A 25,388-nucleotide genomic window follows, 5' to 3' on the forward strand; every position below is an offset into this window, starting at 1 on the left:
CGGACTTTAAATATCAGAGTTGGCTAACGTTGAAAAACGTTAGATTTCTATTGCAAAACGCCTCAAAACATAAATTAAAGTTTGTAAAAAAAATTGTTGGCAAGTGACCATGGTATAAGCGGGATAATGCCCCTCAAGGTGTCCAATATCACCTGGACTCCGCTGCGCGTCGGACGGTTCACGCCTCCGCATCGTCCATTATCAGGTGATATTGGACACCTCGTCGGGCATTATCCCTTACTTAACACAGCACTGTACAGTGCCATATATTTATTGTAAATTGAAGTCATTCTGAGTCTACCTTGAGTGATGTTGAGTGCTAGCCATTTTGATTTTTTCTTCAACAAACAAAATAGATATGTGGTTACTTTGTGATGTGGCTAGTAAATACAAGACCGTTCCTTTTATCTGAACACGAAAAGTACAGATTTTTGTAGGCCTACTTCTGAACCACGATTTTCTAGACTTTCTACATGCACTATTTGTACGTCACTTGGATTTTAAAAAAGTATTCTAAAAGAAGAAAAAGTTACATGTTATAAATGGAACAGTGACATTATGTATTACTTATGACAAACAAGCTTAGGTCCAATACTTGATAAAATAGATACTGACAGTAACACAGTTACTGCTACACCAGTTGCAAGTTCATAATTTCTGTGCCTAGCCTGCGGAATCTGTGAAAATCCCTTCGCATGTGGTCTGATTACAACAAATTGGTGCCCAATTTCTAAAGTGAAACTATCCATTCCACCGTTACTGACAGTTATTTCCAAGAATCTTCCACATATTTTTATAATGGCAAACACATTAACGGTCAATGGGACATTATGTCAACAGACCAAGCTTTCCATCTATTTTTATGGCTTTGGTTGTGTTTCATTCACACTCTCCAAACAACTATGGCAGTTTTATGACCCCACATTATGAGAAATGCCTTCATACATCAGAGCATTAGACTACTAATTGCGTTGAGAGAAACCACAAAACAACAGTCCTACAGCATTAGCCCTAAGCTTTAAACCACTGCAATAATATAATACCACACAGTCGGCAATGCAAATGAAATCAATTTACACTTTATTCAGACTAAGCATTGTTTTAAAATTAGAATGGATATTATGTTCTGATCAAGGACAAAGGAGTGGTCATGATCTTATTTGCCCTAAATGTCTGTGGTGACAGCACCAAAAAAGGATCCTTCCATCATTCAGAATGTCTGACTCCATTCAACAACAGAACATTTTCTCCTCACAATTTCACCTGTAAGCTGCTGAGAAGCTCATCGCCTTTAAATGCTTCCTCTGAATTTAAACATTAAAGGAGACAGTTCTCTTTTTATACCAATGAGCAGTTTCACAGTAAAACCATTTACATCTTTATCTGGCAGTGTTTTACCTATCTCAGATGGGGTGTGAGAAAGACAGGGTGGGTTGGAAGCAGAGCAGGTGGTGTGAAACCATGAATGTGAGAAAATGTTTCTGCACAAGACATTGTACAGCCCACTCATTTATTGATTGCATGTTTGTATGTGAGAACCCAGCACTTGAAAGGACATTAAAGCCAACAAATGTCTGTATGCAGTGCAATTCTATGAATTACATACGTATAGACATGAAACAGACACTGAGTCTTTGGCCTAAAAATTAAGACTATAATCAGCCTGTTAGACAAATTGAAACATGAACCAGATTACAACTGGACAATTTCCTGTTTGTGCACACAAATCTACAACAAATGTATGGAACCCTCTGTTGTAATGACAGTGTTCATTTGCTGTGGGGGTCAAGCTGTAACAAGTAGATACAGAATGCAAATGGAGACATGCATGAATCTGGGACAAGATGGCCGTGATCACCAGAGGTCTAACCATTGTGTGCTGTATCCTGGGAGCTGCTAACTTCCAACTGCCTAATTAGGCAGACCGTGAGCCTGCAGTGCTCTTCTCTGCTAGACCTTTTTCATAGGTAAGCCAACCAGCACATTTAGAAGGACTCACTTCCAGAATGTCATACATAGGCAGTCAAAACAGGCAATAGTATTAATATATGTTTCACGCTACTATCATAAAATGTTGCCATTGTTTGTGAACTGTGTGCGTTTATGGTGTGTGTGCTTGTGGACGTGCGAGTGTGTATACAAAAACAGAAGAAGCAAGGTAGAGGCAAGCCCTTGACAGAATCAAAGGTGATAACTCTGCCGACACTGTCCTTAATGGGCTGCTCTTCGTTCTCGAGGCATCGAATCTGTCAGGTGGAAGACTTCAAGCATGAAACGTACACCGTGGCAGCCTCCAGACCTCTCAATAACAATGTATTCCCTAGAATTACGCTTGTCAAGGAAGTATGCATTCGTTTTGTACAGCTTTTGATTAAAAATATTCCCATGAGGTAGAGTACACAGCAATGTGTTCTTTGAGAGGCCTTAGGGAATTATGGGATTCATACAGTATTGATGCAGGTAGAGGTCTGCTCATATGCCATTTTTGCATTTAATGAGATATCCTTGGAGGAAGGGTTACAGCTGCCACATTGTAAATCATCCATAGGCAAGTGTGTTTTTCTTATTTCACTATAGAGAGAAGAAACTTCCTCATTATCCTCTATGGGTTTGCCTTACGAGGAGAGACAAGGTGATGTCTCCCTTAGATACAATCTATTTATACCTCCAGACGCTAAACTTACCTTTGGACAAATCCAAGTTTTCGAGAATATCAGGTGTGAGGATAAAGCCATATGTTCTAGAATGTCTCTATTTCTACTTAAAGGTTTTAGCTTCACCCTTCCTTTCTTCAAACATTATGAACAACGAATTTCCCCTAAAATGCTTTGCTTCTTTTGTTTTACGATTCACAACTTTTAAAGGGTACACTGTTTAAGTAAGCCATGTAGTCTGAACAGAAACAGCTGGAGACTAATGTGAAAATATGAAAAAATATTTTGGTATAAATAATGTTTGGTTAAAACTATCTGTGACAACAATAAAACAAGAACTGCAGCATGTAGTAATACCTGATTACAAGACATGTACTGTAATATGTTGGTTACATGGATATGTTTAGTAACACACCAATATACAGTATATGTAGAAAGTTAAGGTTAGATAAGGTTTGTAGATTATGCTGTACAAGCCTGTACTCTTACTTTAGAGCTTTGGCGTGCATGTTACATTATTAATGTACACTAACCAATCATTTTGGAACATAAGCATAGTGTGCACACTGGGAGTCTGCCAGACAGCTCCTTTACTTTCTCCCAACAGTCTTTTGAACATTACAGATTGCAGACAGCAGACACAACTCTGAGAAGTTTATGAAGATTCAAGTTTGGAGCATCAATTGAATAGCAATGCGATTCCTGGTGGAGCAAGTTTGTCAAATAGTATACAGTGCACATATTAAACTGACACTTGATTTATTTTAAGCAAGGTAATGAATCCATGGGCATTGATTTGATCATGTACTGTTTGACATTGCCCATTAAGGCTGAGACATAACTAACTTCAGAGTCTTCCAAAGTTCATGACATTTACAACAACAGCCTGTTTGCCTCTGTAGTATTTCCTTTGAAGGTTAGACTAGCCACAGCAGGTAATTGCTTTGGTTCTTCTACCATGATCATCAAATCAATGCCTGGTTTTGATAACTTACTGTGATGGTTTACTGTGCAGATAGACCTCACTGAATGACTACTGGGTATGGCATTCAGTAAAATCAGACTGTCCGTCTGATTGTGCAGTCTGAAAATTCCCATAAAACTTCTGTGTAAAGTACATTTTTCCATGTCTTACTAGTCAGATATGAAATTCAAAATTATATTTAAATGTGTATTATTATTTTCTTTCACGCAGGTTGGATAACACATCATTATTTAAATCTACAATCATACCAAGCAAATGGCATACTCTCAGTCCTGCACAGTCAGGCCTTAGGCAGTTTGGGGGAATGGTTGTAATTAACTGAGTTATGATAAAGTTGAGCTCATTGGTACACTGCACCACATATCAGTGTATGATGGTGGCTCATAGAGCAGGCAGGGGTAGACAGCATTGGCAGGTTAATCAAGAATTAATAATGAATATCACAAATGACAGTTTAAGCACTGCAATTGCCTAAGGAGATGCTGTGGAACAGCACAGTTGCAATTCTGTTGCTCTGAATACCAAATTGGTGTGATGTGGTAGGTCAACATCAGGTTGGCGGAAAGGTATTATATCCATAGGTTTTATAAAAGATGATTTCACTGGTCCAATGCTTAAAAACTAATCACACACCAACAAATTGCATCTGAAACGTCGACGATAACACACACTTTCATATTGAATCTGTAGCAATAAATCATTATCAGTCAAAATGGGTCTAAGTGTGTTCATCATGTTCCTTTTGATATCTCAAAAGGGTGTAACTCCCGTATGTAAACATCTGCTGTCTCTCTTGCAGAGTGTGTTGGCACAGTGTTACAACTCCAGACATCTCACCACCACACAATGTTGGTGTCAGACACAGGTGTTTCCAATTATCCAATTGGATATCCAATATCTTACTAAGGTGCTGATGAATTCATGTGATGACGAGTGACGACAGGTATTACATTAAATCATGTCTACAGCATATACATATCCGTATTTGCTTTGCTATGCAAAATCTTTGGGTTTGTGTACTGCATCCTGTATTGTCTGTGCTGACATCCACGTTGCTGTCACCGTTTGAATCCGTCTGATTTATTGAACATGGTTAGAAAATGGAAGGAGAGACACACTCAACAGACTCATTTGGAAACTGAATGATATGGCAGAATGTCTTTCTTTTATTGGTCAAGAAAACAAATAGGCGGTGAACCATGTACATACTATAGCTATTTCAAATGTTTCAATTGCAGAATATTTAAGCTAATGGTGAAGTACATACACAGCACTTTCGCGCTGCATTGTTTTAAAACTTTTCAGATAGATTGGTTAAGGTTGCTTTTCAGGTGTTCATGGACTAGCGCTCATCATAAGTCATTACACAGCAAAAGAACAGATGACTTCACTGAGGTAGCCAATGACAATTAGCCTGTACGTCCTCTTTTTCCACCACACTTTCAGTCCCATCTGAAATCATGTCCAACAGTCTCATAGAACTTAACATTAAAAGGCCTGTAAAAGTCCCGCAGCTGCTCAATAACCTCCCGGTCAATCTGCACATGAGTTCTACCCTTGGACTTGCCCAGGCAGCGTGGCTGGCTACTGCTCTCAGGCTTCTTCAGGCAGGGAAATCCTTTGGTTCTGTTAAAGTAGAAGTGCTTGTCTGTGATGATTCGTTTGAGTCCCAGGAAGTCCTGCACCCGGCCTAGCTCTCCTGCTGGATCTGTGATCAAACGCTCGCCACTCACAAAGTGGATCTGTGATAGGCGAAAGTACTGCAACCAGTTCTCCAAGTGGAGGATGTACATGCCAATGCGAATGGCGTTCCAGGAGGTGTCCACCAGAGCTAGGCTCCTGTTCTTAAAGGCCAGCTCCTCAAAACTGGGAATGTCAGGCTTCTTTGACAGAGTCTGTGTGTAATCAGAGATGGCCCTGGTGACCGGGTTACGCACCACCACAATCAGCTTGGTGTCTTGGGACATACTGGCAATGCGCCTCGGAGCCTCTCTGGTTACAAAGTAGCTGGGGGTCTTCTCCAGGGTGATTTGGCTGTCTAGTGTCCTTGGCATTAGCCCCCTAAACACAGAGAAACAAAAAGAAGAGTCATTTTTTAAAACTAAGATTCTGACTTGCTTGTAACGTTAATCACCTATAGTTTATATGCCCAGCGAGACAGTAATGCTGAAGAGCGGTCACATTTCATAGGTGTAGTCATGAATCATCATCACCTGCATGACAGAAGTCCAGTGGCAAATGACACTGGGTCTGAAAATTTGGGTCATATTAAGTAGGTCATCTCCATCACATTTTACTGGGAACAAAGATTTTATCAAGTTCTGTAAAAAGTTAGTTCTCTGTCGTCAAAGCATAGTGAAAGTACAGAGTAATGGGGTTGCAAAGAACATTGTAGAAGCAGGGATTGTTTGGGGATTTGGCTCTCTTGTTGTAAATTAAACTGAATTGGTCATCCTTAAACATGTGAGCCAGATATCAAAGATATTCCTGTTTTAAAGTTCTATGGTTGCGAACAATCTGCTGTCAATTAGATTCAGTGCTTTTTCAACCATAGCAATATGGAACCCCAGGACTTTTCAAAGCTCTAAAAGGGCTTCACCTACGCTAAGGGTGGCCATAAGTTCCCTTCATAGTTCCAGAAATATTGATCCATCTAACGTGATTTATGAATTTTGTGCTGTTTGCCTACGTGTTTCAGTTAGCTAAAGCAATTCAGGGCTACAGCCATCCATTAATCTTTCTTGCGACCAAAAATAACCTTCCCTATCAGCTTTACAGTACACTGAAGACATGTTAATGTATGAGACATGGCAAAAACTTGTTTTGGTTACAGTATGTACTATCCACCTTCCCAGCATTCTTTTTCTTGGATTTGGGTACATGCTTCCCCAAAGAAATCTGCATAATTTAATGTAAAATGTCTGCTTCTTCTGAATTGTACAGTAGTTTCTCTAAATTGCACTCTATATTAAGCTCCTCATTCAGCAAAGTCCCTTTTTCTGTTAGAAGTGGGGTACAATCAGACATATTATAAAACCATCATAATTGGATTCATAAAACTACTGTAACAGCATGCCATCTGAGGGAGTCCACATCTTCCAGTGCTGCACAGTAAAATATTGTAATGTCGTGTGAACAAGGCAAACTGGCATTTTATAGCTGACAAAAAGGAGTGAAAATACTGTATTCTGCCAGCTACTGCAACTGTTGCTGGAAACTGTTCACATTGATCATCTAAACAAAAAATCCAGCGTAAGATACTGTGAGACATTAGACTGAATCATCTGGGTCACATTTCTAAATATTACAAAGTCAATTGGCTACTAGCTGGCTCTTTTTCCGTCCATTTTGAATTTCTCCATGTTAAAATCTGAATCTCTGTGTGCACTCCGTGAGCACTCCAGGACATCGCTAAATTTGTATCGAGTAAAGCAGTCTGAAACGTTTCTAGGTGATAGAAAAGAACACTGAGAGAAATATCGATTTCAAATTCAGATGTTGCACTTACAATTCTTTGCTACAGCATGTTAATTGTAACAGGCCAATGACATTGATTCCCTTGGGCTATGATGTCTTTCTTTCTATCAGTGCTTTTAGCATTGTAGAAAGAGAGAAACACCCTGAACTCTTGTGTGATATGACAAGGTTACAGTTACATATTGCAGGGGGCTTAACATTGTCCTGTGTCACAGCACCCTGTGGTACCTGGACACTTCAGAGCTATTCAATATTACCAATAGAATGAGGTGTGAGTCATAATAACTACCACTATACAGACGGTAAATGTTCTACAAGGTTGGGATTCCAGTGAGAGGTTTGCCTAAGCAACTCTGTTGAATGGTGACAGTAATGCAAATTATATTCTACTGTAGGTGTACTTTTGTATGCATCTCATCCTCAATTTCAAGTCCAAAGATACAAATAGTATTGGTGAGACTAGTAAGATGCTAATAATGCTTTCATATACATGAACTCACTTTGAGTGCTCATTCACACACACACACACACACACACACACACACACACACACACACACACACACACACACACACACAGACACACAGACACACACAGTCCCTGACTGGCATTTAGTGTCATGAATCACACTAGTAAGAATTGATGGCTGACCATTATACTGTGAGTTGAAAGTTGAAACCAAATTTATTGGAGCAATTTACATTTGAGTCTTCTGCACAGGTTATTAGTGAAACTGAAGCCAGGAAGCATTACAGGTTTGGCTGTGACATTTTAATCACACCAGTAAAATGAACTGAGGTGTGAAGAATCTGTCTTGATAGTGTAAATGTGCCAAGTTTTCCCAAGTCTGCAGAGAGATAGCAATTTCCTGTTCAGTGTTTTTTTTAATTTTTTTATCTTTGATGGATACATATAGTGCAACACATGCTAAAAAATAGTTTAAAAAAAATACAGTATCAGTCAAACGTTTGGACACATTTTCCCATTCAAACTTTTGACTTGTACTGTATGTCTTTCTACTAAAAGTAAATACATTGAAGTCCAATTGTTCAACAACATACAGTATCAGTCATGCAGACCACGGCACCAAGTAATAAAGGTCAGCTTTGGATCATCTCCTCTTGCACAATCAATGGAGTCAGACCTTCCAAGTGTCATTTCATTGATGTTTGAATTCAAGTGGGAGCTGAGTACATTATCAGTCTAGCAAGAACCCTGAGTAAATATTTGAACAAGCACATACACATTTCCTTAGCTAGAGAATAGGTAGCACATGGATAATTGTATGGTTGAATCCACAAGACACAAGGTAGTACAACTTTTAAGCCAAGAAAGAAGACAGATAAAAGCTACTGTATACCCTGTTTCATCTTTGGCAAAGCGTTTCTGACTGTTGCTTTGGATCTCTGGTTGTAATAACTTCCACCTTCCTGGCGTCCACCATTATTAGGAAGCTGTCACCGAGCAATGTCAAACAGGCAGGGGTGACACACTGTTTTCATCTGAATTCATCTGGGCCTCATTGGACTAATTAAAGTGCTGTATGATGAGCATGAGGATTGGACAGTAATGCACAAGCTAAAACCAATCTGATTGGGATTTAAATTAGAAACCATCCATCAACATGGCCAGCGTTCCAACAAAGACAGACATAGAGATTTAGAGAGTGGGCCTATCTTTCACGAGAGGGAAGATGCCTGTCATCACAGAGAGTAATGATGAACCCTGACCATTAAACAAAAGCCTGCTTGTGAGTTATTGTCTCACGACAGTGACCTGCCAACATCAAAGTGTCCACTGTTGTGTTTGACTAGGCTTTAGGGTAATTGTCGAGAGCCTCACATAAAATTATTAATGGTATTGTGGCTCCTTATTACCAGATGCAGCTAGGAGATCAGTGTAAGGTAAGCCATGGGATTCAATGCTCGGGAGTATGAAAATGAATTGTCTCCCCACTATTGTCTCACATTCTATATCTGAAGGCATTAGCATATTTCCTTGCAGTTAATATATAGTGTACAGTATCACTTAATATTGTATTCCTTAATAATTTTATGTACAATACACATGACCGTTAAAACAAGGATTTTAAAACAATTTCAGCTCTGATGTGCTACGATTGAGGATTAACACTACCACACTACGCAAATGACTACTATACTATAGTGCAATACTTTTCCTGTGTTGTGCTGTATCTTTCAGTGTCTGATCCACTGAATAGCCTTTAAACCAAGCCTTTCTTGTATAATAAGAGGGAATAGCTCTGCTCTGTCTCTAAAGTATCATCTTATTAATATTTCACTCACTCAGACTTCTGGGATGACGTCCAACTGTTAATCACAAGTCAGCAGCAGAATCTGGCCTCAATGAAAGTCAATTAAGAGTTAATGAGGAACAATTCAGACAGACAGAATGATACTGGAGATAAGTCAGCTGGATGGGGAACAATAGCAGAATACCACCCTCACAAGCAAGCAGCTTCCATTTAACTAAACATCTAAATAAAACTTGTTGCTAGGTGCATACTGAGTCAATTAAGTTGAAATCACAAACAGGTATGATCAACTTGTAAAAAGTGAAAACTACTTTTAAAACATTAACTTTAAATTAGTAACATTTTACATTTAGCCTCTGACATGTTTCTGTGGAATAAGAATAACCTAATACACTGAAGGAAATAATAAATAATTGCTCTTTTCGATAGATAAAATGCTGAACTGAATCGAGCCAATTGCTGCTTCTGTCTGACATGAAAACATGTCCTACACTTTCCAGCGATGAATATGCTCTTGGGAAGGCCTCTGAAAGCAATCTATGTGTAGGATTATAAATCATTTTAATAATTCAGAATTATGAACTGTGGTTTTGTAGCCACGTTAATTGGAAGACTACTCAGTGAACAGAAAACCTTCAACGCATGTCAACCCTGACCACACAATCCAATATGTCCAACTTCAAATGAGTTATTCTGCCACATCTGTCAACTTTTTGTTCTCTGGGATTATCTACGATACATTTGCAATTATTTGTTTTGCCACATACCTGCCTTCTCAGCATCATGTTAGCTTTGCTTGCCTCCAGTGGCCTATAATTCTAACCAATAGTTGATAGGGTCTGACATGTAACATATGTAATGTCATGAAAAGTAGTGAAAAGTGACCCTGTCTCTAGTGATAAACCAACAGTCCCTTTGTATCTTGCTACTGGCAAATACATATGAATCCAGAATATTAAAGGCAGTATTGGTAAGTTTTGTGAAACTAGCTATTTTGACTTGAGTTTGAATGTATCCAACCAAAATTATCCTTCCCCCTCCCTTCAAAGCCACTCCCTCAAAACACATGAACACAACTACTGCAATAAGTGCATGGCAAGTAGCCCGTCCAATCTTTGAATTCGGTCTGAATGCCATCCAATCATTGCATTTGGTCTGAACGCAATGATTAGTTGTGTTCATTACAGTCCTGCAACGGCCACAGATATTGTATTGTATTGTGTTTTACTGTCAGTTTATTTCAGCCATTATGACAAAAAGTGCTTCTCAAAAACATTACCTAACCTGTCTTTAAAACTAATACATCTGCCTTATTCTCTATTGTGTATTTTTTCGTGAGGATCTTGTTTTTGTAATTAATGTTAACTGTTTCATCTCTCTCAGCTATGTATCTCTGGTTGAAGACTCCTCATTAATATTGCAGAGAGAAGCCTGGACATCACACTGTAGAATGTGTAGTTTTCAGTGTTAAATGAGCACCATCCAACTTTCTATCCTTGTCAACCTTTCTGACGACAGCTTTTTAGAGCTCCTTTCCTCCCCTAGCCAATTAATGCTAGACCAGGAGAATATTCTTGGCTGCAGCAAATGCTAAAAGGGCTCTCACACAATTCGAGCACTTCTCAAGGAATGTACTTGAAGTGTCTCTGACTTCTGTAAAATCAATAGCGCTGAGATGCCCTTTTAAGTTCTCATGGAATGTAGCGATGCGTATTTGTTTGATTTTTATGATCCTGCTACAAAATGAAAAGTGTGACTAGGGCAGCAACGGAAAATTGGTTGCAAAATACAGTGTACTATCCATGTTAGCAGCCCCATATATAGTTATCTAAACCCTGTATTGAAATAAGACCACGCAGTTCTTTTCTATTTTGGACATACAGTAATGAGCACAGCACCATTTCTCTGGTTCCTTGTACTGCTCTCACTTGCACTATAGGTAAAAGAGAATGAGATGGTATTATTCGTTTTTCAATTAACAAAACATAACAAAACCATACTATAGTGCCTCATCAACAATGCCTTTGGTAAAAATCTAAATCCTCAAACTGGGCCCAGGTCATTTTAGGTTATCTGTCACATGTCTAAGTCAAGTCTGAGGAGAGGTAATCCAGAAAAAAAATCTTTGAATTCAATAGTAGGGCCTTGTCATTACTGGAAGATAAATAAAATGAAAAATATATTGACTGAGCTTTATATGAAACTTTTGACTTAATCAGCCAATTTATCTTCCTCATTACTGCGGGCATTTATGTACCTCTTATTGCAAGATGTCAGCGGCTAAAATAACATTTATTTCAGAGAGGATTAGGGAAAGTGTTGCTGTCTCCCTATGGTTATGGTATCTTCATTAGTTTAATAGAATTGATGAATTTAGAGTGTGTGAGAATATTCACACTGCTTAGGTACATGCAATGGTGTACTGAGATCAGTTTTTGTTCATATCAAACCTAAACAAATCATTAACCACCAGGTTATTTGTATTAATTAAACTTTCATTTGGGCAAGGGATATCATGGCTACAGTATGTAAAGTCCACTGTCACTAATATAAATTCTTAATGCGCTAGCCTTTCTTATTGATCTTACCTGCCTGTGAGTCCCTGTTTCAATAGACTTAAGCACAGCAGGTATGAATGACTTCCAACTGTGATGGGAGAGTGAACACAAAGACACACAACTGGTCTGAGCCATAGTCATAGTAAAATGACCAGACAAGTCTCCACTCAGCACCTACTAATGAAACACACTTTGTTTAGTTTGGTTTTCTCAGGTAAGTGTAGACATGACCCTGGAGGGTCCCCTATACCAGGTCCGGATCTAGCATTGACAGGGGTGGCTCAGCCCACCCACACGTCTGTCTTGCCCACCCAATCATAATTTATGCAAAGACAGCATGCATTGCTTATTTTTTACAATTTGTGCATCTGAGGCGGGCTGTGTTGGGAAGTTTTAGGGAAGGTTGTAGACTGCCCCAACCAATCAAAAATAGCACCTGAAAATGTAAGTATTTTTCTATGTTTTTATTGGTTAAAAGCTCCACACTCATGACTCTTGTAGCAGAGAACCAGATTCAGACAAACACAAACACAACTCGAGCAATAACATTAATCTATCATCCAGTAACGGAAGTAGTGAAGTCTTTATGAGAGTCAATGAATCATTCATTCAAAACGCAAAAAAAAAAAACTAAATGTATTTTTTTTTTAATAGAATGTGTATCTAACAGACGTGGCCACACCACCATCAGAGGTACACTTACAGTAATCAATGTTTGCCCGCATCTGGATTCGAACCCACCACCTCCAACTCCTCAAGAGCGACCACTAACAGCTACGCCAACGTAAAACTAAAACTTCAGTGGCGCGGGTGGCCAAATTACATGTTTTATTTAGTTGTCTATTCAGAATAATGCGAAAACCATGATCTGTGTATATAAATATATATATATATATATATATATATATATATATATATATATATATATATATATATATATATATATATATATATATATATATATATATATATATATATATATATATATATATATATATATATATGGGTATACACAGATGGGTATTATCCCCATATCTGCCCACCCAGGATATCTGCCAGCCCACCCTTCCATAGCTGGCAAGAACCAGGCCTGCCCTATACTGTCTGTGTTAGTACCACCCCATCTTAAACTATGGAGAGTCTCATATAGTATACCAGCTGTGTAATACCAGCTCCCCAGCTGCTACATCCCTACTGAGCTTTGGGTTTCAGACCTGTGATGTGAGCTGATGTCTCTGGAAGCCAACTGCTGTTCTAGCAGCTCCACTGTCTAGAACTTAGGCTGAAGGGGTAACCCCTGCATGGAGCCAATGGCGTCTTATCTACTCCATAAACTGCGGACATGCGTGACATCAATGGCAGAGGAGGAAGGGTCTGATATTCTGTTGCAATACATTATTACTATCTGTGTTTGTTCCTCGTGAACCTGGATGATCAAATGTCTACCATAGAAAGAATCTATTATTCTATTACTTTTGCAATGGTGGTAATACAAGTATGGAGTAGGCTATTCTATAGGTTTCCAAGGTTACGTAATGTGACATGGATTTGACATTGCTTTCAAAAGCTGCTCACGCAAAGTATTTTCGCACTTCTGTAATGATGTATTGCTATCATATTTTCTATGCTATAAAGTGGTTCTATATTACGTATAAAGAAGGATGTGGTTGTAGTGGTTATTGCCGAAGGCACTTGAGTGATTGACTTACAGGAAGTCTTGAGAGAGCGCGAGAGGGAGGGAGCGAGCGAACAAGCGAACACGAGAGACAGAGAAAGAGAGAGAGATGGAGAGAGAGAGAGAGAGAGAGAGAGAGAGAGAGAGAGAGAGAGAGAGAGAGAGAGAGAGAGAGAGAGAGAGAGAGAGAGAGAGAGAGAGAGAGAAGAAAACTATGCCAACATAATGGTAATGCAGTTGACTTGCCAACAATTTTTTTATTGGGCTGAAAGGTGTTCATTTATGTGTGTGCAATTACGTATATGATAATTGATCAAACGTATGTAATACAACAAGTTCCCTCAACTATTTAATACTTACATTACATACTTACAATTTATTTGTATCAACTTACCTGTACCAATCAAGTCCCCTGTCATAGTTCCTATCGAAAAAGTGTGGCTCTGTACCAAGCGCGCGCACATCCGGATGAATTCGAATGAACTCCAGGACCGCCCTAGTGCCCCCCTTTTTCACACCGACAATTAGTGCGTTCGGTAACTTCTTGTTGCCATATTTTTGTGCAACAGTAATATTATTTAACATAACTTCAGAAAAGACAGTATTCCGTGCGTGAGTACTAGAGAAGGCAGTATGTATACTTTGGTTACGAGCATGATTTGATCCTTGTTGAGTCAGAGTCTCATTGACGACAATCCTCATGTCCGTGGGAAAAGTGCAATCACGTAATTTTTGCAGAAGTTTTTTGCCACCTACATTCTTGTGGAGGCAACTTCTCTCCTCAAAAGTCTGGTTTGTCATGATTGTACTACCACAATAAAGAATGCTGTAGCATAAATACGTAAAGGACAACGAAAGCATGAACAAGAAAATAAATCGTTTGCTGAACCTAATAGAAGATGGCACGATCCGGCTTGAGAGGAACCTGTATGCCATGTCGCCATGGATTAAGAGGCTGCATTTTTTTCCTTTTCGGCTGCTCCTTGTTTGCTGTACCTCCCTGTGGAATCGGGCTTCAGCAGCATAGCAGAGACACAGCAGTGACAGAACGAGGTAAATGTTCCTCAAAGAAAATGACAGTGTGTAAGTGTCACATCAAGTCTTAAAACAACTTTAAGAAGACATACTGCTGTATATCAAAAATTAAAAGCGCCTCGTGAAAGTGTAAATATTGAGGCAAAGTTTGTTTGAATAGTTTTGATCAATCTATTGGATCACACATGGTTGATTAGATAATCCTCACTGGAAACCCTAAAACCCACATACTTGGTCGTCCATCCCTTTTCTCATTCCTTTGTAGTTAAAATTGCATTTGGTTTAGACAGTGAGGGTTTAGATTAAATCCATATCTCTTTCGTTGAAGGCATAATTTCATTGCTATCTGCCCCAAAATGTCACAGGCAAGCCTTAGCCTCGCCTTCCAGGGATCCGATGTTCACCTCATCATGTTTCGCTTTCTCAAAGTTCTGAAGAATGCCGTTGCAGCAGTCGGGAACCAGTGATAAATATTTAAAGCTCTGACGTCACTCTGTATATGATCATAATTCTCCATGCGTTTTATCTTTTAAAGGAGCACTAAAGGTATTTTTTAGAGATGATTATATCCAGGTCTGTGAACGTGGTCATCCTGCAATAGTAAACAGTACCCATACGTTTCTGAAAATGACGCAAATGACTAATACAATATGGGACATGATAATATGCTGTGTTATTGAGAAATATTATACAGTTATTATATTCATATTGGTGTCAATTCTACTATTCTATTATCATAATATTGTTTAAAAATATATTTCCACTCATTCACATTATATAAGACCTTAACAAAGTACATGGAGTTGTACCAAATTAGAAACCAGCTATAGATCTTCACCTCAGGGCTGCATCGTTTCTCCTCTGCTCTTCTCCCTGTACACCAACAACTGCACCTCCGGTCATTCGTCTGTCAAACTCCTAAAGTTTGCGGATGACACCACCCTCATTGGGCTCATCTCTGGTGGAGACGAGTCTGATTATAGGTGGGAAGCGGCCAACCTGGTGACCTGGTGCAGCCAGAACAACCTAGAGCTCAATGCTCTTAAGACAGTGGAGATGGTTGTGGACTTCAGGAAGAATACACCCCACTCACCCCCATCACCCTGTGTGACTCCCCAGTCAACACTGTGGAGTCCTTCCGCTTCCTGGGCACTATCCTCTCCCAGGACCTCAAGTGAGAACTGAACATCAGCTCCCTCACCAAGAAAGCACAATAGAGGATGTACTTCCTACGACAGCTGAAGAAACTCAACCCTGCCAAAGACAATGATGGTGCACTTCTACACAGCCATCATTGAGTCCATCCTCACCTCCTCCATCACCATCTGGTACGCTGCTGCCACTGCCAAGGACAAGAGCAGGCTGCAGCGTATCATCCGCACTGCTGAGAAGGTGATTGGCTGCAATCTGTTTACCCTCGAGGACCTGCACACCTCGAGGACCCTGAGGCGAGGAAGATTGTGGCCGACTCCTCCTACCCTGGACACTCCCTGTTTCAGTCACTCCCCTCTGGCAGAAGGCTGCGGCCCATCAGGACCAATACCACACGCCACAAAAACAGCTTCTTCCCTTCCGCTGTTGGCCTCTTCAACAAGGCCAAGCGTTCACACTGACTTTTATGACTTAATGTCCTTAAAACACATAGCTTTTTGCACTGCATCACATAATGGTATCTTGTAGCATTTGTATTTTTTGAAATGTGTATTTTTCAATTGTAAATGATATTTTATTGTATATTTTATTGTATATTTTACTTTAATTTTAATTTCACTTAGTATTGCTAGTCATGTACCCTTAGTATAGTTATTTTAGTCCTCATATTTAAATTTAAGACTCCTATATGTTTAATGTATGCACCTTCCTACCAAAGCAAATTCCTTGTCTGTGCAAACTTTCATGCCGAATAAAACCCATTCTGATTCGGTTTGCATTTGTAAGTAGCCACATTTGTAATTTTTTTTCTGTATTCATAAGAGAACACTGCTACTCTTTTTCAACCTGAAGCTCACGTTTGCTAAAAAGTTCAAAAAAGTTATTTAGTCTAGCCACCAGACAACATAAAGACCTTGTTAGGCCACATCAGGATGATTTTATGTGTTTATGTTTGTTTCAGCACAATTTATTCGTTATTACATAATCAATTCCACTTTGTATCTCAGTTATTAATTAAATCAATGATCAATGGTATATTACATCTGGTAATCCATGTATTCCAACAGCTAATGTAGAGGCTGTCTCACAGATAGGGGCCATTGGAGTGAAACACTAGATTTTCCAAATTAGTGTGGCACCGCAGAGTCTGTTTCTCTAATCAGAGACCCTCTCTATAACCATGGGGCTGAACCTGCTATTAGTGAAATGTGATTAGGGACCACCGATCAATTGGGTCCACAGTCCACAGTAATATGACATTGAAACAATGAGGCGTGGGCGTTCATTAACCTTTACATCCCTGAGAGAGAGAGAGAATTGCTAATGGTCTTGAACAATTTGCTCAGTTTTAGATTTGTAAAATATTTTTTTTAGCCACATTTTACTGAATTTGGTGCTGACCAATTTGGGCGCTGTCCATGGTTCTGAAATATTCCCTTTGCCTCAAGAGATTTTATCCTAACAGGAGGAGGATTGCTAATATAGTCTCAGTGTTGTACCTGATTCCAGTTTATATCCCAATGAACTTACCCATTATCTTTGCAATGGTATAGACAAACACGTGTGTGCTTCTGTAAACTGTGTGTTGTTGGCACACCAGCTTCACACAATGGCAAGTCACTCATCTGGATTAAGATAAATGAAAGTGTCTTCTGCTAATTATCTCGAGATGAAACAAAATAATTGGATGCCTCCACTCAGGTTGAATGGATTGAAGTGAAATACATTATTTTGTTGACACATCACATCTTTTAAAGTTACAGAGAGTGCATTGAAACATTCATAAAGCACAGCATCTCTTTATTATTTACAGGGTCTGAGGCGTGATACTTTTTTTAAATGTAGCTGGAGCTGCCCTGTTTTTTTAAGTTTAACTGTTCATACAGCACAGCTGTTCACTCTTAGTGCAGTTTTATGCCATCGTTCAGAAATAATGAGATCAGAGACTTGACTGCATGGATCACTCTATGTCTAAAAGGGAAACGGAAATTGCTCCACCCACTCTATGTGCTACAGAGAGGTACCTTGAGTAGGAAACTTGACATAATCCAATACTGAATCCATGTGATATCCTGCACAGCTGCAAAAATATAGAAATACAACGTTTATGTTGTGCTTATAACAAGAGAGTGGGATATTATACTAACACATACAAGGATCATTCTCTATTGCTAGTTCATTAAATTTAGTTATGAATCCTTGAAAGATAAATGGCTCCGCTTGCAAGCTTCTGTTTACGTACAATTCTATCAGTTGTAGTAAAACATTTTAACTTCTCATCCTTAATCCCCCAACAGAATAATACACAAAAGCCAGGCATCAACTAAAGGCCATTGAACAGCAGGCCATCTCCCTTTCTGCCAACCACAGAGTCAGCTAATTGTTGCTGACATTTTGCCCGTGTTGTTGAAATCAAAACAATTCGGATCTATCGATTTCTAATATTTTGCACAAAAGACGAACATGGTTTAGAAATGTCACCCCGTTGGTCATCTGCCGAGAATCTCCCTGGGACTGCTTCTTAGAATCAGGTAATTGTCCCATCGTTTACATTGGCAGAGCTCAGCATGTTCCTCAGCACAAAGGCCATTTCTGATCCTCTCCAATTTGGTCACATAGAGGATCAGGGTCCATAGTCAGAGCTCAGTGATTTGGCAAGCACAGGGAAAAAGATGCCTGGCATCCAAGATCGAGACCAAACGTCACATCATTCATACCCTGTGCACATACAGCTGAGACACAGGGGCCTAGAAGGTATACTGAACTCTCTTAGAAGTTTTTTGAGATGATGAGAGTATAGTTAGAGAAGATATTATTTAGAAACATTACTTTGTCTTTTTGGAGTTTCCTGAGTTTTATTTAACATGTATTTATTATAATGGTTCAAGGGGATTTTTTTGTTTGATTTTAGTCCTTCATTTATTTTAATATGTTGAATTATTAACTAGTAGTGTATGGTCCAAGGGTGTGGACTTTATGAGCTAATAAAGCTGACAAACTTTGGGAAAATGTGGACTGACAGTATCTGAATTACTATGCTTTTTTTAACTATGCAATCAGTATGTCCTGTTCTGTTCTTGTCTCAGTTCAGATAGTTAATGTTGAGCTTGATGCCTGCAGCATGAAACTAACGCCACATGGCACACTTTGTCAGAAAGTGTCATCTCTTAAAATAGTGAGGCGTTAATCTTATTTTACTTGTCTTTCTGACATAAAGTTGACTATTTGACTACTAAAACATTGAAATCATGATGGCTATCATAAATCCCCCACCATACAGTATTTTGGTCCCACCCACATTTTAAATGAAAAACAATAATTTTCAAACCTAAAATCATTTACATTCTGCAAAACACCATTGGATGTTGTCAGTGCGGTTGTCTGTTGTTGTGAACATTTATTGCACAATGAACACTGCAGCTTTTGCTGTGCTTTTGTGTCCAAGAGGGAGGATTGTAAGGCTGGGTGTCAAACCTGCCCCCACCTCTTATATGCTAAAGTCTGGAGTTTCTGGACGGTCTAAACTTGATGGCTCTCACACCCCATTCAAGATGTGGTCTGATTGGTTGTTCTTGTGTATAAAGGGAATTGTAATGCATTGTTCTTTGGATTCTTCATCTCCTGAGACCTTCTCCTCAGTTCTCCCTTGTCCTACTGTCCTACTCCTTGCTCACCTCTTGCTTTCTCTCTGATTTACAATGATCATAGTAGAGTGGGTAAGATTTAAAGCCTTCATTTTGTAACATGTTTGCCTTGTAATTGATTTCATTCATTTGCAATGTTATTAAATGCGTATTTCATTTAACCGTACTTTGACCATTCTTGCTCTGCTTTAATATTACTTTAACTAACCCTAACCCATATTGTCAAATACCTGGAATTCTATTGGTATTGGCATTGTTGGTTCACGCTAATACACTGTTCAGTTTCCCATCTTCCTTTAAACCATAGGGGAATTCGTTTTGGTTGCTTGGCCAATATTTAACCCCCTACACTGTTGTGAACATTTATTGCACTGTTACAGGTCATGTTTGGTACAGTAGGAGTCTATTTCTAGATAGAATTCAAGAACCCTAAGATTTGTGTAATTTGACAATGTTAAATGTTACAGGAAAAGTAAACAGAATTGAGAGCATTGCATATTCAGTAGTCTGTATTTGTGCTGTAAACCTATTCAGAATATTCTGGGGAATTACGGTTTACCTTATCAAGAGAGTGGGCCACATGACTAATACCCTTGTCCTAAAACGATCCTGTTTCTGTATCACTATCACTTTTTTGCAAAGCTAAGATGGAATAACAATTGAATGATGGGTGCGATGAAAACTTCAGAACCTTTTCAACATCTCAGACTTTTTGAGATTACATTTGCACATATTTTTTACGGCATCTGGTTCGTTGACACCCTGTGAAATGCATGCAAACAGGCCGCACCTAAACCCGAGTGTTATCTATTTTGAGCCCCAGCACAATTGAATCCAAACAAAAAGCCTGAGGAATGAGTTCTGTCCTTCGAGGAGACAATCTATCTCTGAGGTTACTCAGGCAGAGACAGGAAATGATTCTGATAATGACACTGAATGCACTGTATCTTTCCCTGTGCTAATAGTGCAAACTCCTAGCATCTCATTGGTTAGACCATGGATGACAGTTACCAAGTTCTTCCAAAGTTATACACAAATAAAGGAAGTTTGGCACACACTGATTGAGTGCAATTAATTTGTATCTACAGAATTTATTTTTACAAAACTATTAAAACATTCAATAATGTCTGAATGTTTTTTGATCAGACTATTAGACATTCCTCCAATAAAAATGGTTTATTGGATCCCGCTATGTTGAGATCTCATGTTATTAGCTTTGAGGGTCACAGTAATCTCCGTATTGTCTATCACAGCAGTTTGGGCCACAGTTTCTGCTCAGCGGGGGTGCGTTCGTTGGAGAATGAGTTGACAGTCCATTGATCCCAATAAGAGAAGATGATTTGATGGAGGCCATGGCCATAACACTGCTTCGTAACAAGGTTATGTGGAGCTAATGATATATCCTACTATATATTGATTAAACTCCTGTACTGGCTAAACAAAGAAGTACTGTAGTCACTGTCAGAGGGAGCAGTTGAACCTTGCGGTAAAAGGTTCAGTCACAGGCTGGGTCCAACACTACCAGTCATAAAAGATAATGCAAACATTTTCTAGTGTAGTGCCAATTACTCATTCTACTTCACAACCAGCATCTTCATGTATGATTTAAAGTCTACAGTATTCCTTTTCATTTGCGTTGTTTATCCGTCCTTCTTAGGGCAACTCCATAGACATAAACCTCATGGAGTCATCGTATTTGTAGTTTTTCTATCAAGCAGCTCATCTTTGACCTACAGTATATCTTAAAAGTCACGTGCAGTGGTAGAGACTTCATTTTTCACAATACATGTCTCATGTCAAATTGACAAAATTCTAAATGAACAAAATACAGATGTATTGTTTTTTATTTTTAACTATCACAAACACCAGCGCCTACATTTTATAATGGAACAGCCGAGCGCTAAAACAAATCCATTATTCATGTGTGAGGATGAAATTTTAGAGCACTCTAAGGTTCTGCTGAATTCATTATTTATTTGTGAATCCTCCTTAGTCCCCTCTTCATATTCACAACTCATTTACTCTCATCCATGCAGATGTGGCACCCTTATCCTCCTGGAATCTAGTCTCAATTAATGTTGTTACCGGGATTTTGGAAGGGATTTAAATGGAAGGACTCATGACAGTGACTTCTGAAACATTGAGCTGAAACAGTCAGTATGTTTCAGTACATTGAATTGGAGTAACTTTTCAGTTTGAGGTGTATACAGTCTTCCCATGCTCTGTGTGTGGGTCATGCTTTGTTCCCCAAGTAGCCTGAGAAGTGCATCTCGGTGTGTTCATTACAGGCTGGGGAGATATGGTACCACAGAGGTGATCTAATCAGAGAGGCCTTCATCAGAAGGCAGCTTCAGGACTGATAGATAAATATTTAATTAGAACAAGTTGGTTATGGCAAATACTGATGGCGGTATTTTGTGCAATTTTCTTCCCAGTTTGTCTTGTCACGGAGGAGCAATTCCGTATTCAGGCCATCAGAATGGTTAAACCAAGGCCGACATCCCGGCAGTTAGCATCTGCAGGGGGAGATAGTCGGCATCTTGTCTGAAAGAGGAAACAAAAAGGAGAGGAGAGGAGAGAAGGAGAGGAGGAGAAATTCAATTGATCATCTCCCTTCACGACTGTCACATCAGGATGAAGAATTAGAATAGACAGAACAAGGTTGAGGGCTGCTAAAATGGCAGAAATAGGAAAAAGCCATTGTGAGGCAATTTGTCTTCATGCTTAGTGTAGGAGATAGAACGGTAGTGTATTACCATTTGGCAGTTGACAGTATGTCCTGGAACACAACATTAGAAGTGTTGAACATATTCTTAGTTTCTTTGAAGTTTTTATGCATTTTTTTAAACCACCTGTGATATATGCCACAAGTAAAGGATTTAATCCTCATTCACATTCTCCTTACAGCCTGTCTTCCATACAGCACCACCATACTAAACATAGGACTTAGGGCACTAAAATCCAGACCTGATCTCCAGTCAGGTAGCGATCCTTAGTATTTGTCTAATCAGGTCCTAGGGGTTCTTTTGCAGATGTTTTGAAGGGCATAATGTCCTTCTGTGTACCAGTGTATTGAATTGCCTCCCATACTAATACAGTCTCCAGTTTTTCCTTTGAGGGATACTTTGTTGTTCTCGTACTTGTGCATGACACTAATACACAAACAAACTGTAGATTAAAATGTGTTTTGCAACATATTGTATTTTGTATGTAGATATACTGTATATCTTGAACAGAATTGTATCTGTCCCCCTGTATTGATGCCATAGCTTGATCTGTTGTGATGTATGGTAAATTATATGCTGTATAAGAAATAAAAAACACTGAAATAAGAAAGTACTGGAACTTTTACTGATGAAGAAAAATATGTTTTTGTTGATGGATATGTACATAATACACCATGTACTGTATATTGATCATTATAAACTGCAAACCTTTTCCAGTATTACTATCTTTGACTAATTTCTACTCATTCAGTTTGAATTTCCCCTCTGAATGACCAACGTTTTGCTGTAACGGTGTGTACTGTACTTTTCATGAAAACTATTGATTCTCATTGATTGCTTGCAGAGTTGTTCTCTCTGCTTCTTCTGTTTCAAATCTTAGAGAGAAGAGGATATTAAAGTTAAGGGTTATTGATGGAATGCAAAGATGAGTCTCAAAGTTTCGTTTTCTCATTCCAGAAAAGTAACTGCCATAACGGACCTTTCTATGAGAAAGGAGATTTAATAATTATTGCCGTGCCCTTCATTGATAATTAAACCCCCTTCTGTAGACTATGTTCAGTGTTATGTCATAACTTAACAATTAAAACAGCCCTTTGCATTATGTGGTGTACACTGTTCAGACTGGTCATTAACTAGATAGAGAGTACTTGATTCAATTTCCGTGCACTGTACTCAAGGAAAATACACAATCTCTCTTCCAGTTTAGAAACTGAACGGTGTACCATTTTAAGGAAATGACAAGAATGAAAGCTATGGATGATAGACCAGACATATACACTAAACGCAGGCCATGATGTCAATGCACTGATGCTTGAAATGTTGCTTTGCTATCTGTGTAAGACTGCTTTTGAGGCGGTGAGAGAACACCAATCCAATGAAGATTAGGTACACAAAGTTGGTCATCTGTAACCACACAAACAATGTGTGCACATACACAAACCTGAAAGCAATATTGGTATTCCTCCCTGTCTCAACATATGAATAAAGATAAACCGTTGGATTTTAAAAGCATGTTGTGCCATCCATGCTAGGTATTCTTTTATGCTAATGAAGTCAGTATTGGTTCTGCTGTTTCAAACAATCCAAACATAACCATAATTTCACAGCACAAAAGTACCAATTGATTGATTAATCTGGAAACATATTCTTTAATGCTCTCTAAAAATCTTGATATGACTGATGGCTAAATGGGGACCGTGTGAAAAAGGAGGGAAGATGGAGGAGGTTGGAGACAGAGTAGAGAGCGCCGAGCAGAGGAGCAGTGACTACGACAGCTGAGAGTCAGTGGTCCTACTGTGGGGTCTGAGTATCTACCCTCGCACTCTGTGAGCTCTGATTAAAGAATGATTTATGGGCCTGCTGGAGAGCCTTTTCAGCAATCCGTCTCTTCAATGAGATTCTTTTCCCCTTCGAGGGGGTTTGGTAAATCAAGCCTTCCTGGCAAGGATCCTGGCTGGACAATGTCAATGTATTACTGAGGGCGAGTTATTAAATGCTATAATCACGGAAGCACAGGGGGCTGCCCGTCGCACAGAGACACATATTTATCTTGCCTCTGTCAGTGAAATAAAACGGACATGTGGAGACACTGGATGATCACTTCCACAGACTGGCCATTGTGATCTCTCTGCCTCAGCTGTGGTCAACGACCCTGCAGAGGAGAGCATGCTGCTGCTGTCCCTACCAAGTGGATGTGTTGGAATGTCATACAGAGTTCTGGAAAACCATGTTCTGTTCCCCAATAGGGGTGCATTTTTTTTAATATTTAATACAAGTGTACAGCAATGTAAAGTGAGATTAGAATGTACCCTGCAAAAATGAAACTGAAATATCTTTGTCTGTGCTGTTGAAAGCCACTGTGGTCTAGATTTGTAAGACAGTGGTGTAAACAAGGTGGTTGTGATGGGATTAGTCCATTCTGTCACTGTGGTCAGAAGCTATTAAGATGTGTTATTGTGCTGACAAATTATATTGCGTTCAATATTTTTTGTCAAAAGTCTTAGTCTTAGTTGATGGCACAGAAAATGTGAGAGCAGGACAAACGAGGTTCAAAAATTGATTAACATTCTAGTCATAATAAATAGAAGATGGACTTCTCTATTAGAGAAAATGTGTCCAAGAAGGTTAAGTTAATGTAATTTATTGTTTATATATTTTTTACTAGTTGACCAGTAGATGTTTTCTCAGTTGGACAGTAAGGTTTTCATGTTGCCAGGTGTCTGTTCGAGTTCATTTATGAATTCAGAGTACCTCTCTTATGTGCATAGTGGTGTGTCTTGTAGACAATGGCAGGCAGAAGCATGGCTAGATTATGGTAAATGACGTTAGCTTAATTAACAGTCACAGCGCAACACACAGTAATGTCTTGTGATGATGTTCCCCAATCATGTCTTTCTGTTATCCCATTTACATTAATTATAATCTATCTGCTTAACCGACAACAAATAATCCAATGAGTTTAAACCAATTATTCAGACTCTGTCAAAGTAATTACTTCACCGACTGTTTCCATTAATATAATGGAGCTTATTTCTAGAGCAAAGAGCTACATTGAAACTTCACCTGTATGAGCAGCAATCCACCTTCAAATATAAGATGTTTATTTTTGTTTTCTTTAGCCATGACAGTGCATTAATACCTTGTTGTGTCATCATCACATCCCATATACAAATATCATGTATTCCAGTTTTTGATGTGGTCAAGTAA

At 39.0% G+C, this 25,388-nt stretch overlaps 1 protein-coding gene across 1 annotated transcript; it reads right to left on the bottom strand.

Moving 5' to 3' along the window:
• Positions 1-4,820: 4,820 nt before the first annotated feature.
• Positions 4,821-14,563, bottom strand: hs3st2 (heparan sulfate (glucosamine) 3-O-sulfotransferase 2). Its single transcript, XM_047038644.1, has 2 exons — positions 14,019-14,563; positions 4,821-5,700 (listed from the first exon to the last, which is right to left on the bottom strand). Exons 1-2 carry the CDS (start codon positions 14,558-14,560, stop codon positions 5,082-5,084), a joined length of 1,161 nt encoding a protein of 386 aa, XP_046894600.1. The 5' UTR covers positions 14,561-14,563; the 3' UTR covers positions 4,821-5,081.
• Positions 14,564-25,388: the final 10,825 nt, after the last annotated feature.

This window comes from Hypomesus transpacificus, chromosome 17, assembly GCF_021917145.1.
Source record: "Hypomesus transpacificus isolate Combined female chromosome 17, fHypTra1, whole genome shotgun sequence".
Classification (NCBI taxonomy): Eukaryota; Metazoa; Chordata; class Actinopteri; order Osmeriformes; family Osmeridae; genus Hypomesus; species Hypomesus transpacificus.

Bases quoted from the DNA above. Each gene is read 5' to 3' on its own strand.
- hs3st2 (XM_047038644.1), bottom strand. From the start codon at position 14,560: ATGGCATACAGGTTCCTCTCAAGCCGGATCGTGCCATCTTCTATTAGG. The intron at 5,701-14,018 runs GTAAGTTGATAC...CTCTGTGTTTAG, and splicing joins AGGGGACTTGATTGGTACAG to GGGGCTAATGCCAAGGACAC.